Source organism: Lampris incognitus, chromosome 11 (assembly GCF_029633865.1).
Source record: "Lampris incognitus isolate fLamInc1 chromosome 11, fLamInc1.hap2, whole genome shotgun sequence".
NCBI lineage: Eukaryota > Metazoa > Chordata > Actinopteri > Lampriformes > Lampridae > Lampris > Lampris incognitus.
The window spans coordinates 1,185,466-1,202,664 of NC_079221.1; the positions used below are offsets into that span (position 1 = coordinate 1,185,466).

The 17,199-nt window shown below is 49.6% G+C and overlaps 1 protein-coding gene across 1 annotated transcript in view; it reads left to right on the forward strand.

The window, feature by feature from the left end:
- The window catches only part of LOC130120700 (hyccin 2), a 147,186-nt gene that overhangs the window by 96,281 nt on the left and 33,706 nt on the right, over positions 1 to 17,199 (forward strand). Inside the window, exon 6 of the mRNA XM_056289390.1 lies at positions 8,341 to 8,520. Within this exon, the coding sequence (XP_056145365.1) occupies positions 8,341 to 8,520 (180 nt within the window). The remainder of the gene's footprint in view (positions 1 to 8,340; positions 8,521 to 17,199) is intronic.

Genomic DNA, 17,199 nt, shown 5'->3' on the forward strand with positions numbered 1-17,199 from the left:
GTATAGTAGTTGTTCATGTCTTGACAGTCACAGGTTGTATAGTAGTTGTTCGGGTCTTGTCAGTCGCAGGTTGTTTAGTCATTGTTCATGTCTTGTCAGTCGCAGGTTGTATAGTAGTTGTTCATGTCTTGACAGTCGCAAGTTGTGCAATACTTGTTCATGTCTTGTCAGTCGCAAGTTGTACTATACTTGTTCATGTCTTGTCAGTCGCACGTTGTATAGTAGTTGTTCTTGTCTTGTTAGTCGCAGGTTGTATAGTTGTTCATGTCTTCTCAGTCGCAGGTTGTATAGTAGTTGTTCATGTCTTGACAGTCACAGGTTGTATAGTAGTTGTTCATGTCTTGTCAGTCGCAGGTTGTTTAGTCATTGTTCATGTCTTGTCAGTCGCAGGTTGTATAGTAGTTGTTCATGTCTTGTCAGTCGCAGGTTGTACAGTCGTTCATGTCTTGTCAGTCGCAGGTTGTACAGTAGTTGTTCATGTCTTGTCAGTCACAGGTTGTATAGTAGTTGTTCATGTCTTGTCAGTCACAGGTTGTATAGTAGTTGTTCATGTCTTGTCAGTCTCAGGTTGTACAGTCGTTCATGTCTTGTCAGTCGCAGGTTGTACAGTAGTTGTTCATGTCTTGTCAGTCGCAGGTTGTATAGTAGTTGTTTATGTCTTGTGAGTCGCAGGTTGTACGGTAGTTGTTCATGTCTTGTCAGTCGCAGGTTGTATAGTAGTTGTTCATGTCTTGTCAGTCACAGGTTGTTCAGTAGTTGTTCATGTCTTGTCAGTCGCAGGTTGTACGGTAGTTGTTCATGTCTTGTCAGTCGCAGGTTGTATAGTAGTTGTTCATGTCTTGGCAGTCACAGGTTGTATATTAGTTGTTCATGTCTTGTCAGTCACAGGTTGTATAGTAGTTGTTCATGTCTTGTCAGTCGCAGGTTGTACGGTAGTTGTTCATGTCTTGTCAGTCACAGGTTGTACAGTAGTTGTTCATGTCTTGTCAGTCGCAGGTTGTATAGTAGTTGTTCATGTCTTGTCAGTCGCAGGTGGTACGGTAGTTGTTCATGTCTTGTCAGTCGCAGGTTGTACGGTAGTTGTTCATGTCTTGTCAGTCGCAGGTTGTACGGTAGTTGTTCATGTCTTGTCAGTCGCAGGTTGTACAGTAGTTGTTCATGTCTTGTCAGTCGCAGGTTGTACAGTAGTTGTTCATGTCTTGCCAGTTGCAGGTTGTACAGTAGTTGTTCATGTGTTGTCAGTCGCAGGTTGTACGGTAGTTGTTCATGTCTTGTCAGTCGCAGGTTTTATAGTAGTTGTTCATTTCTTGTCAGTCACAGGTTGTATAGTAGTTGTTCATGTCTTGGCAGTCGCAGGTTGTATAGTAGTTGTTCATGTTTTGTCAGTCACAGGTTGTATAGTAGTTGTTCATGTCTTGTCAGTCGCAGGTTTTACAGCAATTAATGACTTGTCGGTCTCAAATTGTACAGTAGTTGTTCATGTCTTGTTGATCATGGGTTGTACAGTAGTTGTTCATGTCTTGTCAGTCGCAGGTTGTACAGTAGTTGTTCATGTCTTGTCAGTCACAGGTTGTACAGTAGTTGTTCAGGTCTTGTCAGTCGCAGGTTGTTTAGTCATTGTTCATGTCTTGTCAGTCTCAGGTTGTACAGTCGTTCATGTCTTGTCAGTCGCAGGTTGTACAGTAGTTGTTCATGTCTTGTCATTCACAGGTTGTACAGTCGTTCATGTCTTGTCAGTCGCAGGTTGTACAGTAGTTGTTCATGTCTTGTCAGTCACAGGTTGTACAGTCGTTCATGTCTTGTCAGTCGCAGGTTGTACAGTAGTTGTTCATGTCTTGTCAGTCGCAGGTTGTATATTAGTTATTCATGTCTTGTCAGTCACAGGTTGTATAGTAGTTGTTCATGTCTTGTCAGTCACAGGTTGTACAGTAGTTGTTCATGTCTTGTCAGTCACAGGTTGTATAGTAGTTGTTCATGTCTTGTTGGTCACGGGTTGTACAATACTTGTTCATGTCTTGTCAGTCGCAAGTTGTACTATACTTGTTCATGTCTTGTCAGTCGCAGGTTGTATAGTAGTTGTTCGGGTCTTGTCAGTCGCAGGTTGTTTAGTCATTGTTCATGTCTTGTCAGTCGCACGTTGTATAGTAGTTGTTCATGTCTTGTCAGTCGCAGGTTGTACAGTCGTTCATGTCTTGTCAGTCGCAGGTTGTACAGTAGTTGTTCATGTCTCGTCATTCACAGGTTGTACAGTCGTTCATGTCTTGTCAGTCGCAGGTTGTACAGTAGTTGTTCATGTCTTGTCAGTCACAGGTTGTATAGTAGTTGTTCATGTCTTGTCAGTCACAGGTTGTATAGTAGTTGTTCATGTCTTGTCAGTCTCAAGTTGTACAGTCGTTCATGTCTTGTCAGTCGCAGGTTGTACAGTAGTTGTTCATGTCTTGTCAGTCGCAGGTTGTATAGTAGTTGTTCATGTCTTGTGAGTCGCAGGTTGTACGGTAGTTGTTCATGTCTTGTCAGTCACAGGTTGTATAGTAGTTGTTCATGTCTTGTCAGTCACAGGTTGTATAGTAGTTGTTCATGTCTTGTCAGTCGCAGGTTGTACGGTAGTTGTTCATGTCTTGTCAGTCGCAGGTTGTATAGTAGTTGTTCATGTCTTGTCAGTCACAGGTTGTACAGTAGTTGTTCATGTCTTGTCAGTCACAGGTTGTATAGTAGTTGTTCATGTCTTGTCAGTCACAGGTTGTACAGTAGTTGTTCATGTCTTGTCAGTCGCAGGTTGTACGGTAGTTGTTCATGTCTTGTCAGTCGCAGGTTGTATAGTAGTTGTTCATGTCTTGGCAGTCACAGGTTGTATATTAGTTGTTCATGTCTTGTCAGTCACAGGTTGTATAGTAGTTGTTCATGTCTTGTCAGTCGCAGGTTGTACAGTAGTTGTTCATGTCTTGTCAGTCACAGGTTGTACAGTAGTTGTTCATGTCTTGTCAGTCGCAGGTTGTATAGTAGTTGTTCATGTCTTGTCAGTCACAGGTTGTATAGAAGTTGTTCATGTCTTGGCAGTCGCAGGTTGTACAGTCATTGTTCATGTCTTGTCAGTCGCAGGTTGTATAGTAGTTGTTCATGTCTTGTCAGTCGCAGGTTGTATAGTAGTTGTTCATGTCTTGTCAGTCGCAGGTTGTACGGTAGTTGTTCATGTCTTGTCAGTCGCAGGTTGTATAGTAGTTGTTCATGTCTTGTCAGTCACAGGTTGTATAGTAGTTGTTCATGTTTTGTCAGTCGCAGGTTTTACAGTAATTAATGACTTGTCGGTCTCAAATTGTACAGTAGTTGTTCATGTCTTGTCAGTCGCAGGTTGTACAGTAGTTGTTCATGTCTTGTCCGTCGCAGGTTGTATAGTAGTTGTTCATGTCTTGTCAGTCACAGGTTGTATATTAGTTGTTCATGTCTTGTCAGTCGCAGGTTGTAAAGTAGTTGTTCATGTCTTGTCAGTCGCAGGTTGTACAGTAGTTGTTCATGTCTTGTCCGTCGCAGGTTGTATAGTAGTTGTTCATGTCTTGTCAGTCACAGGTTGTATAGTAGTTGTTCATGTCTTGGCTGTCGCAGGTTGTATAGTAGTTGTTCATGTTTTGTCAGTCACAGGTTGTATAGTAGTTGTTCATGTCTTGTCAGTCGCAGGTTTTACAGTAATTAATGACTTGTCGGTCTCAAATTGTACAGTAGTTGTTCTTGTCTTGTTGATCATGGGTTGTATAGAAGTCGTTCATGTGTTGTCAGTCGCAGGTTGTATAGTAGTTGTTCCTGTCTTGTCAGTCGCAGGTTGTACAGTAGTTGTTCATGTCTTGTCAGTCGCAGGTTGTATAGTAGTTGTTCATGTCTTGTCAGTCGCAGGTTGTATAGTAGTTGTTCATGTCTTGGCAGTCGCAGGTTGTACAGTCATTATTCATGTCTTGTTGGTCGCGGGTTGTACAATACTTGTTCATGTCTTGTCAGTCGGAAGTTGTACGATACTTGTTCATGTCTTGTCAGTCGCAAGTTGTATAGTAGTTGTTCATGTCTTGTTAGTCGCAGGTTGTATAGTTGTTCATGTCTTCTCAGTCGCAGGTTGTATATTAGTTGTTCATGTCTTGTCAGTCGCAGGTTGTACAGTAGTTGTTCATGTCTTGTCAGTGACAGGTTGTACAGTAGTTGTTCAGGTCTTGTCAGTCGCAGGTTGTATAGTAGTTGTTCATGTCTTCTCAGTCGCAGGTTGTATATTAGTTGTTCATGTCTTGTCAGTCGCAGGTTGTACAGTAGTTGTTCATGTCTTGTCAGTCGCGGGTTGTATAGTGGTTGTTCATGTCTTGTCAGTCGCAAGTTGTATAGTAGTTGTTCATGTCTTGTCAGTCGCAAGTTGTATAGTAGTTGTTCATGTCTTGTCAGTCGCAGGTTGTATATTAGTTGTTCATGTCTTGTCGGTCTCAGGTTGTACAGTTGTTGTTCATATCTTAACGGTCTCAGGTTGTACAGTAGTTGTTCATGTCTTGTCAGTCGCAGGTTTTACAGTAATTAATGACTTGTCGGTCTCAAATTGTACAGTAGTTGTTCATGTCTTGTTGATCATGGGTTGTATAGTAGTTGTTCATGTCTTGTCAGTCACAGGTTGTACAGTAGTCGTTCATGTCTTGTCAGTCGCACGTTGTATAGTAGTTGTTAATGTCTTGTCAGTCGCAGGTTGTACAGTAGTTGTTCATGTCTTGTCAGTCACAGGTTGTACAGTAGTCGTTCATGTCTTGTCAGTCGCACGTTGTATAGTAGTTGTTAATGTCTTGTCAGTCGCAGGTTGTACAGTAGTTGTTCATGTCTTGTCAGTCGCAGGATGTACAGTAGTTGTTCATGTCTTGTCAGTCGCAGGTTGTACGGTAGTTGTTTATGTCTTGTCAGTCGCAGATTATATAGTAGTTTGTTCATGTCTTGTCAGTCGCAGGTTGTACGGTAGTTGTTCACGTCTTGTCATTCACAGGTTGTATAGTAGTTGTTCATGTCTTGTCAGTCGCAGGTTTTACAGTAGTTGTTCATGTCTTGTCAGTCGCAGGTTGTACAGTAGTTGTTCATGTCTTGTCAGTCGCAGGTTGTACAGTAGTTGTTCATGTCTTGTCAGTCGCAGGTTGTGTAGTAGTTGTTCATGTCTTGTCAGTCGCAGATTGTGTAGTAGTTGTTCCTGTCTTGTCAGTCGCAGATTGTGTAATAGTTGTTCATGTCTTGTCAGTCGCAGGTTGTATAGTAGTTGTTCATGTCTTGTCAGTCGCAGATTGTACGGTAGTTGTTCATGTCTTGTCATTCACAGGTTGTACAGTAGTTGTTCATGTCTTGTCATTCACAGGTTGTATAGTAGTTGTTCATGTCTTGTCAGTCGCAGGTTGTATATTAGTTGTTCATGTCTTGTCAGTCGCAGGTTGTATATTAGTTGTTCATGTCTTGTCAGTCGCAGGTTGTATATTAGTTGTTCATGTCTTGTCAGTCGCAGATTGTACGGTAGTTGTTCATGTCTTGTCAGTCACAGGTTGTATAGTAGTTGTTCATGTCTTGTCAGTCACAGGTTGTATAGTAGTTGTTCATGTCTTGTCAGTCGCAGGTTGTATAGTAGGTGTTCATGTCTTGTCATTCGCAGGTTGTACAGTAGTTGTTCATGTCTTGTCAGTCACAGGTTGTACAGTTGTTGTTCATGTTTTTTTGGTCTCAGGTTGTATAGTAGTTGTCCATGTCTTGTCAGTCGCAGGTTGTACAGTCGTTGTCCATGTGTTGTCAGTCGCAGGTTGTATAGTAGTTGTTCATGTCTTGTCAGTCACAGGTTGCACAGTAGTTGTTCATCTTGTTGCTAGCAGGTTGTACAGTTGTTGTTCATGTCTTTTTGGTCTCAGGTTGTATAGTAGTTGTTCATGTCTTGTCAGTCGCAGGTTGTACAGTAGTTGTGCATATCTTGACAGTCGCAGGTTGTGACTTTGTAGCTGTTTAGAAGTCTTCTATACAGGGTAATACCTCAGTTATACTTTGCTTGGTGCAACATTTTTCTGTTGGTTTGTGTTTTCAGATACCTGTTTCTTTTCATTTGAGTCGTCTGTCTCCAAGGTTCAGCTTTAAGTTCAAATAAATAACTGACAGTCTGTGAGCCAAAGCCCGTACACATTGAATGTGATGGGGCCTTGATTTCACACCTTTTATACCCATTACGTGTCTAATTGTGCCCCATTCACTTTTCCTCTCGTTTGCGGTAGAATCGGGGCGTGTGGCATCAGCAGGTCCAGATCCCAAAAGCGTTGTCCTTCTGCTCGCACAACTCCATAAATGATGGGACAAGTGATGCACAATTGAGAACAGTTTGTGTGTACAATTATTCGTGTGTGTGTGTTTGCACATTAGGGTGCGTGTGTGTTTGCACGTAAGTGTGTATGTGGGAACACTAACAGACATGATTTGTAGGTTGTGTGCGGCTTGCTGATTAGGTGGAGGAGCAAAATGCTCTGCCAGATTCAATAATGAGCGGTTACGCAGTGCAGGGTCAGCCACAGTGCACACACAAATGCACAAAGCAGTGCTGTATCGTGCTGTATAGCCAGTTGGCTGACCCTTGGACAATGTAAACATATTTCTACGGTCAGGTCCCCGACACCAGACCTGAGCAGAGCTTCAGTGTGGTTATTTATCTACTCAGCCCGTCTCCTGCTCCTGTCTTGCTCTGCCGCTGTTGAGCCCAAGCTCACCTGTCCGTCTGTCCAGCCACCATGTTAGCACCAGACGTGGTTCACTGGCTGCAGAATACATCTTTACAGCTAAAAGAAGGAAGTGTTACCATTACATCTTTTTTACCCCCTTTTTTTTCTCCCCAACTGCATCCGGCCAATTACCCCACTCTTCCGAGCCGTCCCGGTTGCTGCTCCACCCCCTCTGCTGATCCGGGGAGGGCTGCAGACTACCACATGCCTCCTCCAATACATGTGGAGTCACCAGCCGCTTCTTTTCACCTGACAGTGAGGAGTTTCGCCAGGGGGACGTAGCGCGTGGGAGGATCACGCTATTCCTCCCATTTCCCCCTCCCCCCCAAAACAGGTGCTCCGACCGACCAGAGGAGGTGCTAGTGCAGCGACCAGGACACATACCCACATCCAGCTTCCCACCCGCAGACACGGCCAATTGTATCTGTGGGGATCCCCGACCCAGCCAGAGGTAACATGGGGATTCGAACCGGCGATCCCCATGTTGGTACATAACAGAATAGACTGCCACGCCACCTGGACGCCCCCGCATCTTTGATAAATTGAGATATGTAGATTCTACATAATCCAGCTAACTCCCCGGGAGGGCAAATCTGTTGGCTACTACAGAGCGTGATAGAGGTTTAGAGGGGAAGAAGGAGAGTTTATCAGGATGGCAAATCATGAGAGGAAAGGGAGTAGGCTGTAAAGTGTGTTACAGAAGGGTGAGTTGATGTAGGTCATATCTCCTCCTCCTTGTTCTCCTCTACTTGTCTTTGGATTCATCGGAGCAACGTATTTGGGCACTAATATTCATTTGACAGAGCTGGTACTGTAGCCTTACCGCATAGATGACGATGCTATCTGGTGAAATATGAGCTCTTAACAAGAGATTACTCAGTGTATTCTCACTTAAAATGTTTATTTTTCTTCAAATGGTTTAAAAATATCTCACATTGGGGTTAAGATACACTCAGCAGTTTCAGCTGCCACTGAATGATGTTGCTTGACTCATGAACAATCTCATGACAAGTTGATTTTTTTTACAAACAGGTTAAACGAGCTCACTTAAATTTTTTTTTTTTTACTTTTTACTAGAAATGGGAGATTCTAACTCTAAAACGGGACGAATTGTCTCAAGATGGTAATTTTTACCATGATGTTTCTTTCCCATTCATGATGTTGGCATCAACTTTGCTATAGTAGAACTAGACAAACAGTTATGGTATGGTGAATTTACTGACTGCCAGACCAATGAGCAGTTCACGCAGTGACAAAGGAAACCTCTGATAGACATCTAAATTTGACTGATTTTTTTCAAGACCCAGTGTCACCTCATTGCAGTGATTTCTAACAGTGCGCTGTTTAGTTCCAAAGTTTTCTTCCCAGCTAAGTTAATTTCACTTATTATGTCACTTACAACCACAGGAGAGCTCATTTGTGAAATCAGCTGGCGAAATATTTGGTTGGAATCAAAACCTGTTTCCAGTTGCATACTTGGGATACCATGTTAGACTAATCCATAAGCCAATGGGATCCGTACAGTATGTTCTGGTGTACTTTTACACCTTTATTGATATGTGCTGGCTTATCCATCTCCATCTCTCTTGCACAGTTGCTGGAGCCGGTGTGCCACCAGCTGTTTGAGCTTTACCGGAGCTCTGAGGACTGCCTGCGACGCTTCACCTTGCAGTTTCTGCCCGAGTTGGTGTGGGTGTACCTGCGTGTTACTTCCAGCAGGGACCGTCAGAGCAATGGCTGCATCGAGGCCCTCCTCCTGGGCATATATAACTTGGTGGGTGCCAGTTGTCCAGGGGTATGGTATTGGCAGCAGTGAATAAAGGTGTTATGGTGTCTAAAATGTCAATCCCATTAAATACCTATAGTTTTGTTATGGATTGCATGTATTTGGGCCATTGTGCATCCCCATTTGAATTAAACCAGAAGCTAAGTGCAAATTACAAGAAATGGTAACTGTAGAGTAGCAGCATAGCTATAGGAACTGTAACAGTAGAATATCAAAAATATTGTCAAACACAAATGCCTTCATTGTGCTTTAATGTGGGCCACATTTACTTGTGCCGTTTTGCATCCCTGCTATGAAGTTGCTACTATAAAATCAGTGCAGATGAAAATATATTAAGTACACAAATAACTGACTAAAAAAAGCAATAAAGTAATAAAGATATGTTTATTGCCCTTCAGTTCCCTATAGGTACGTACCTATCCTTCATTTGGATGGTGAGTATGGGCATCAATGGCCATCAGAGATGCATGATGCGAGAATAGTTTAATAAATTACCGTTCATGTAATTTATAAACTATTCTTGCATCATGGCTGCGAGTGTGTGACTTTCTTCCCTCACACTTGTACTTTCATCGTGGTCAGCACCTCTCCAACACTGGTGTGGTGTGTGTTCCTCCTCTCTCCCATTATAAAAGTTATGGTTAGCCATTAGCGGCATTCTCCACATCATCACCTTAACGTATAATTTCTGGTATTTGTACTCCTTTCTACACTGTAAGCTAATTGCTAGGAGGAATGTAATATCCTCATTCATACGTTTCAGGAGGTTTAAAGTGAATTCAGGCTTTTTTTAGTGCTCATATCAGAAATGGCTTGATCTGTCTTTAAGAACAGTGATACCCTTTTTCACTTGTAGGAGTATCTGTAAAGTATATTGAGGTGTTGTGTATTGCAAGACACGAGGAAAAGTTAGTGCTGGTAGATTTGGGGGAATATACCAATCATAGTTTTCAGAAACACTTGCTGCAGCAATATGTACCCTGTTTACCTTAAATGAATCATTACTAATGTTGTAATCTTTACCTAACACTTTTGACCAACCCAGTTGACAACAGATTCTTATACCAATCTAGTAAGGTATACACTGCAAGGAGGACCTCTAGATGCTGATAATCAAGGTGAAGGTCTTCTTTCAGACCTGACGAGGGTAATACATTAGTAAGGCACAATACAAATGCTGATGTGAAGGAGGGTCTATATAACCCAGGTACATTGCGTCACCAGGAAACACCCTTTGGGAAAAAGGCTTAGAGCTACCCATATCAATGCAAAATCTCCTTGCGAGCCAGCTCAAGAAGAGCTATGTTCGTGCATAATTTATTGCTCTGTTATCCATACCATTACACACACACAGACACACACACACGCCTCTCTGCTGTGGCCACTGACTCCTGAGCTCAGATAAGCAGCCTTGGTCTCAGCAGTCCCATCAGATATTCAGAGATGTGCTGTGAAGCAGTGAAGGGTACGGCCGGGCCTTGGCCAGCAGTACAGTGGGTGGGGATATGAGAGATAAAAGAATAGAGCCTGTTTAGCAGCACATTCCAAGGTTTGGATTATGGAGGCTTGAAATGGGGGATGGATTGATTGATGGATGATAGACACACAGAGAACATGACTTTTTATCTGTGATAAAGAGTACTAAATGGCCATTTTTAGAAAAAATGACTGCTTTGGTACTCTCATGTTCACCACTTTCAAGCGTCTCTCTAGCAACCTCACAAATAATTTGCACATTTTCAATTCAAGGCTTTTTGAGTACATGGTGGTTAATTTACAAGGCAAAGGATGAGTAGCAACAAATTACTGCCAAAAGACAGAAAGGCACAGCTGCACATCTCTGCCCTGATTCACTTGTTACACAACTAGTAAACAACATTTGAACTGGAATTTTGACTTCGAGATGATCCTGACATTTTTTGAAGCGGAATGTTTTCCGAGAAGCTTCCAACGTTTGAAATGAGCGGTAAGGTCACATGGGGAGCCATTCAAACTCTTAAAGGGAAACTCACCGATGGTTTTGCATATATATAAAGTCAGTGCTGATGAGTAATGTAGCAATAAGGTCACCACTGTGTACTGTGTACCCCACACAGAGTAACTCATGGGTCGGTACCGATCATGATACGTTGTCCACGGTAACGACGGTATCGCCATACAGGGTTTCTGCGATACTTGGTGCATTCAAGTTCAAGTTGCATTTTTTACAGCATTGCAAGACACTCTTCCACCATATATCACAATATGTGTGTACCCGAAGAAGAAGAAGAAGAAGAATACCCCTGGAAAGGCAACAAGCAGCAATTATGTATTTATTCACTGCATTGTGGTGGTGTCAGTTTCACACAATTTGGCAACTGAGATGAAAACAATGTCCAAATTGCATAGTCTTAGCTTAGTTCCTCTTTAACACACACACACACACACACACTCTCTCTCTCGCTGACTGACTACACCTGTCTACGTGTGCTGTGTGCCAATGCAAGTTGGGGAAAATTATCACGAAAAAAAAGTTTGATTAAAAAAGGAAATCTATACTTGACTTGCGGTGTAGCGGCGATCCCTGGAGTAGGTCTTGGGACTCCTGCAAATACTTTTTAAAACCCTGTCCCGGGCACACCTTTTGGATTTTTTCGGTGTTCGTTTTTTCCCAAAACTCAATTTTTTGTCTCCTGGTCGACTAAAATGTCTTCGAAAAATAAAAGCGGGCGCGCTTCAGCAGCACAACAGCCGCGGCCTGCTCCGCACTCCTCGTCCCCGCCTTGTAGAGGCGGCCCTCCCCGGCTCGTAGTGGCGGCCCTCCCCGCCTTGTAGTGGCGGCCCTCCCCGCCTTGTAGTGGCGGCCCTCCCCGCCTCGTAGTGGCTGCCCTCCCCGCCTCGTAGTGGCTGCCCTCCCCGCCTCGTAGTGGCGGCCCCTGCCCTCCCCGCCTCGTAGTGGCGGCCCTCCCCGCCTCGTAGTGGCGGCCCCTGCCCTCCCCGGCTCGTAGTGGCGGCCCTCCCCGCCTCGTAGTGGCGGCCCCTGCCCTCCCCGGCTCATAGTGGCGGCCCTCCCCGCCTCGTAGTGGCGGCCCCTGCCCTCCCCGGCTCGTAGTGGCTGCCCTCCCCGCCTCGTAGTGGCGGCCCCTGCCCTCCCCGCCTCGTAGTGGCGGCCCCTGCCCTCCCCGCCTCGTAGTGGCGGCCCTCCCCGCCTCGTAGTGGCGGCCCCTGCCCTCCCCGGCTCGTAGTGGCGGCCCTCCCCGCCTCGTAGTGGCGGCCCCTGCCCTCCCCGGCTCATAGTGGTGGCCCTCCCCGCCTCGTAGTGGCGGCCCCTGCCCTCCCCGGCTCATAGTGGCGGCCCCTGCCCTCCCCGGCTCGTAGTGGCGGTCCTCCCCACCTCGTAGTGGCTGCCCTCCCCGCCTCGTAGTGGCGGCCCCTGCCCTCCCCGGCTCGTAGTGGCGGCCCCTGCCCTCCCCGCCTCGTAGTGGCGGCCCCTGCCCTCCCCGGCTCGTAGTGGCGGCCCCTGCCCTCCCCGGCTCGTAGTGGCGGCCCTCCCCGCCTCGTAGTGGCGGCCCCTGCCCTCCCCGGCTCATAGTGGTGGCCCTCCCCGCCTCGTAGTGGCGGCCCCTGCCCTCCCCGGCTCATAGTGGCGGCCCCTGCCCTCCCCGGCTCGTAGTGGCGGTCCTCCCCACCTCGTAGTGGCTGCCCTCCCCGCCTCGTAGTGGCGGCCCCTGCCCTCCCCGCCTCGTAGTGGCGGCCCCTGCCCTCCCCGGCTCGTAGTGGCGGCCCCTGCCCTCCCCGCCTCGTAGTGGCGGCCCCTGCCCTCCCCGCCTCGTAGTGGCGGCCCCTGCCCTCCCCGGCTCGTAGTGGCGGCCCTCCCCGCCTCGTAGTGGCGGCCCCTGCCCTCCCCGGCTCGTAGTGGTGGCCCCTGCCCTCCCCGGCTCGTAGTGGCGGTCCTCCCCGCCTCGTAGTGGCGGCCCTCCCCGCCTCGTAGTGGCGGCCCCTGCCCTCCCCGCCTCATAGTGGCTGCCCTTCCCGGCTCGTAGTGGCGGCCCTCCCCGCCTCGTAGTGGCGGCCCTCCCCGCCTCGTAGTGGCTGCCCTCCCCACCTTGTAGTGGCGGCCCTCCCCGCCTCGTAGTGGCTGCCCTCCCCGACTCATAGTGGCGGCCCCTGCCCTCCCCGCCTCGTAGTGGCAGCCCTCCCCGGCTCGTAGTGGCGGCCCTACCCGGCTCGTAGTAGTGGCCAATGCCCTCCCCGGCTCGTAGTGGCAGCCCTCCCCGCCTCGTAGTGGCGGCCCTCCCCGGCTCATAGTGGCGGCCCTCTCCGCCTCGTAGTGGCTGCCCTCCCCGCCTCGTAGTGGCGGCCCCTGCTCTCCCCGGCTCATAGTGGCTGCCCTCCCCGGCTCGTAGTGGCGGCCCTCCCCGCCTCGTAGTGGCTGCCCTCCCCGACTCATAGTGGCGGCCCCTGCCCTCCCCGCCTCGTAGTGGCAGCCCTCCCCGCCTCGTAGTGGCAGCCCTCCCCGGCTCATAGTGGCTGCCCTCCCCGACTCATAGTGGCGGCCCCTGCCCTCCCCGCCTCGTAGTGGCAGCCCTCCCCGGCTCGTAGTGGCGGCCCTACCCGGCTCGTAGTAGTGGCCAATGCCCTCCCCGGCTCGTAGTGGCAGCCCTCCCCGCCTCGTAGTGGCGGCCCTCCCCGGCTCATAGTGGCAGCCCTCCCCGGCTCGTAGTGGCGGCCCTACCCGGCTCGTAGTAGTGGCCAATGCCCTCCCCGGCTCGTAGTGGCAGCCCTCCCCGCCTCGTAGTGGCGGCCCTCCCCGGCTCATAGTGGCGGCCCTCTCCGCCTCGTAGTGGCTGCCCTCCCCGCCTCGTAGTGGCGGCCCCTGCTCTCCCCGGCTCATAGTGGCTGCCCTCCCCGGCTCGTAGTGGCGGCCCTCCCCGCCTCGTAGTGGCTGCCCTCCCCGACTCATAGTGGCGGCCCCTGCCCTCCCCGCCTCGTAGTGGCAGCCCTCCCCGCCTCGTAGTGGCAGCCCTCCCCGGCTCATAGTGGCTGCCCTCCCCGGCTCGTAGTGGCTGCCCTCCCCGACTCATAGTGGCGGCCCCTGCCCTCCCCGCCTCGTAGTGGCAGCCCTCCCCGCCTCGTAGTGGCAGCCCTCCCCGGCTCGTAGTGGGTGCCCTCCCCGGCTCGTAGTGGCGACCCTCCCCACCTCGTAGCGGCTGCCCTCCCCAGCTCGTAGTGGCTGCCCTCCCCGCCTCGTAGTGGCTGCCCTCCCCGCCTCATAGTGGCGGCCCCTGCTCTCCCCGGCTCGTAGTGGCGGCCCTCCCCGCCTCGTAGTGGCTGCCCTCCCCGCCTCATAGTGGCAGCCCTTGCCCTCCCCGCCTCGTAGTGGCGGCCCCTGCTCTCCCCGGCTCGTAGTGGCGGCCCTCCCCGCCTCGTAGTGGCTGCCCTCCCCGCCTCATAGTGGCGGCCCGCCCCGGCTCGTAGTGGCGGCCCGCCCCGGCTCGTAGTGGCGGCCCCTGCCCTCCCCGCTTCATAGTGGCGGCCCCTGCCCTCCCCGCCTCGTAGTGGCGGCCCTCCCCGGCTCGTAGTGGCTGCCCTCCCCGCCTCGTAGTGGCCGCCCTCCCCGCCTCGTAGTGGCTGCCCTCCCCGGCTCATAGTGGCGGCCCTCCCCGCTACATAGTGGCGGCCCTCCCCGGCTCGTAGTGGCGGCCCTCCCCGGCTCGTAGTGGCGGCCCCTGCCCTCCCCACCTTGTAGTGGCGGCCCCTGCCCTCCCCGCCTCGTAGTGGCTGCCCTCCCCGCCTCGTAGTGGCTGCCCTCCCCGGCTCATAGTGGCGGCCCTCCCCGGCTCGTAGTGGCAGCCCTCCCCGGCTCGTAGTGGCAGCCCTCCCCGGCTCGTAGTGGCAGCCCTCCCCGGCTCGTAGTAGCAGCCCCTGCCCTCCCCGCCTCGTAGTGGCGGCCCCTGCCCTCCCCGCTCGGATGGTGATGTTGCGTCCCCCAAGTTCAGGGCGGAGCGGCTCTAACCCCTTCACAACGAGATGACGATGACTTTTAAAAGTGAGCTTCAAGCCGCCTTAACCGAGAATCGAACATCCGTCAAGACGGAGCTACAGGCGGGGACGTCGGAGTTACCCGGCGGCAGCATCACGGAGATCCCATCTGAAGCGCAGGCTCTGAAGAGTACCGCAGCAAAACGGAAACCTCCCTCCACCTGCACCGATGACGCCGGCACGCTTCCGGCCAAAGCCGAGCAGCCGTCCGCCCTTCTGCTGAGAGTGGACAAGAAAAGCCCACATCTGGAGGCGGGATCACGGCGCAATAATGTGAGGCCATTGGGAATTCCAGAGGACTCACCATCCCCTCCACTGCTAAAAGATGCTCGTACACTGGAAAAGAGCCCTCCTGGACCGCGCCCGTCGCACTCTCCAGCCGAAGCCGAGACCAGGTCAGCACCCTCGTCCCATAGTCGCCCCACTACATTATCAAACGGACTGCGTCGGGATCTTGCAGCGAGCCGGAGCCCAACAACGGATCAAGATCGGGGACGTGTCTACCTCTATCTCTCCCGACCACACTGCGGAGACTGCCCTGGCAGCCTACAGGGATATCCGACGCCGGCTCCGTGAGATTCCGGGACACGTTCTGGTCTACTACTGCTACCCGGCGCACCTCCGGGCGACATAGAACTGAGAAGGCCGAGAAGGACTTGAAGCCACCAGAAGACGCCAGCGCATTCATAAGACACTGGGCCGGTACAGCGAACTGAGCCAAAACACCATGCTGATGATGATGATGCTGATGATGATGATGATGATGATGATGATGATGCTGATGGGACTTTACCACTCAGGTGCACAGCTGCTAAGTCTTTACTCCCTCTATAGTTTTGACCTTTTTATATGGGCTACGGTCTCTGGGTGGTATTACCTTTACAGTCTGATTTTCATTCTTTTTTCTCTTCTTTTTTTTTTGTATTCTGTGGTCTTTCTTTCACTTCTTCATATACAGACTGTGCTCTCTTCTTGCTTCCAAGTAGACAGGCTGTGCACTTTGGTTTTACCTGTTGATATAGAGGCTGCCATTTGTATTTCTGCCTGTTAATGTGCAAGCTGTGCTTCTTGTTTTAGCTCTTCATATACAAACTGTGGCCTGTGTTTTTATATCTAGATAGAGCAGCTGAGGCCCTTGTTTTATTCAGCGTGTTGTTTTTATTTTCCCTCTTTATATACGATCTGAGGTTTTCACTCTTACTATCTTATATACAGGCTGTTGTTTTTACCTTACCTTATACAGTCTGGGGTTATTTTCCCTCTTTATATACGATCTGAGGTTTTCACTCTTACTATCTTATATACAGTCTGTTGTTTTTACCTTACCTTATACACTCACCGGCCACTTTATTAGGTACACCTTGCTAGTACCGGGTTGGACCCCCTTTTGCCTTCAGAACTGCCTTAATCCTTCGTGGCATAGATTCAACAAGGTACTGGAAACATTCCTCAGAGAGTTTGGTCCATATTGACATGATAGCATCACGCAGTTGCTGCAGATTTGTCGGCTGCACATCCATGATGCGAATCTCCCGGTCCACCACATCCCAAAGGTGCTCTATTGGATTGAGATCTGGTGTCTGTGGAGGCCATTTGAGTACAGTGAACTCATTGTCATGTTCAAGAAACCAGTCTGAGATGATTCGAGCTTTATGACATGGCGCGTTATCCTGCTGGAAGTAGCCATCAGAAGATGGGAACACTGTGGTCATAAAGGGATGGACATGCTCAGCAACAATACTCAGGTAGGCTGTGGCGTTGACACGATGCTCAATTGGTACTAAGGGGCCCAAAGTGTGCCAAGAAGATATCCCCCACACCATTACACCACCACCACCAGCCTGAACCGTTGATACAAGGCAGGATGGATCCATGCTTTCATGTTGTTGACGCCAAATTCTGACCCTACCATCCGAATGTCGCAGCAGAAATCGAGACTCATCAGACCAGGCAACGTTTTTCCAGTCTTCCATTGTCCAATTTGGTGAGCCTGTGCGAATTGTAGCCTCAGTTTCCTGTTCTTAGCTGACAGGAGTGGCACCCGGTGTGGTCTTCTGCTGCTGTAGCCCATCTGCCTCAAGGTTCGATGTGTTGTGCGTTCAGAGATGCTCTTCTGCATACCTCGGTTGTAATGAGTGGTTATTTGAGTTACTGTTGCCTTTCTATCAGCTCGAACCAGTCTGGCCATTCTCCTCTGACCTCTGGCATCAACAAGGCGTTTTCGCCCACAGAACTGCCGCTCACTGGATATTTTCTCTTTTTCGGACCATTCTTTGTAAACCCTAGAGATGGTTGTGCGTGAAAATCCCAGTAGATCAGCAGTTTCTGAAATACTCAGACCAGCCCGTCTGGCACCAACAACCATGCCACGTTCAAAGTCACTTAAATCACCTTTCTTCCCCATTCTGATGCTCGGTTTGAACTGCAGCAGATCGTCTTGACCATGTCTACATGCCTAAATGCATTGAGTTGCTGCCATGTGATTGGCTGATTAGAAATTTGCGTTAATGAGCAGTTGGACGGGTGTGCCTAATAAAGTGGCCGGTGAGTGTACATTCTGGGATTATTCTCCCTCTTTATATACGATCTCAGGTTCTCACTCTACTATCTTATATACAGTCTGTTGTTTTTACCTTACCTTATACA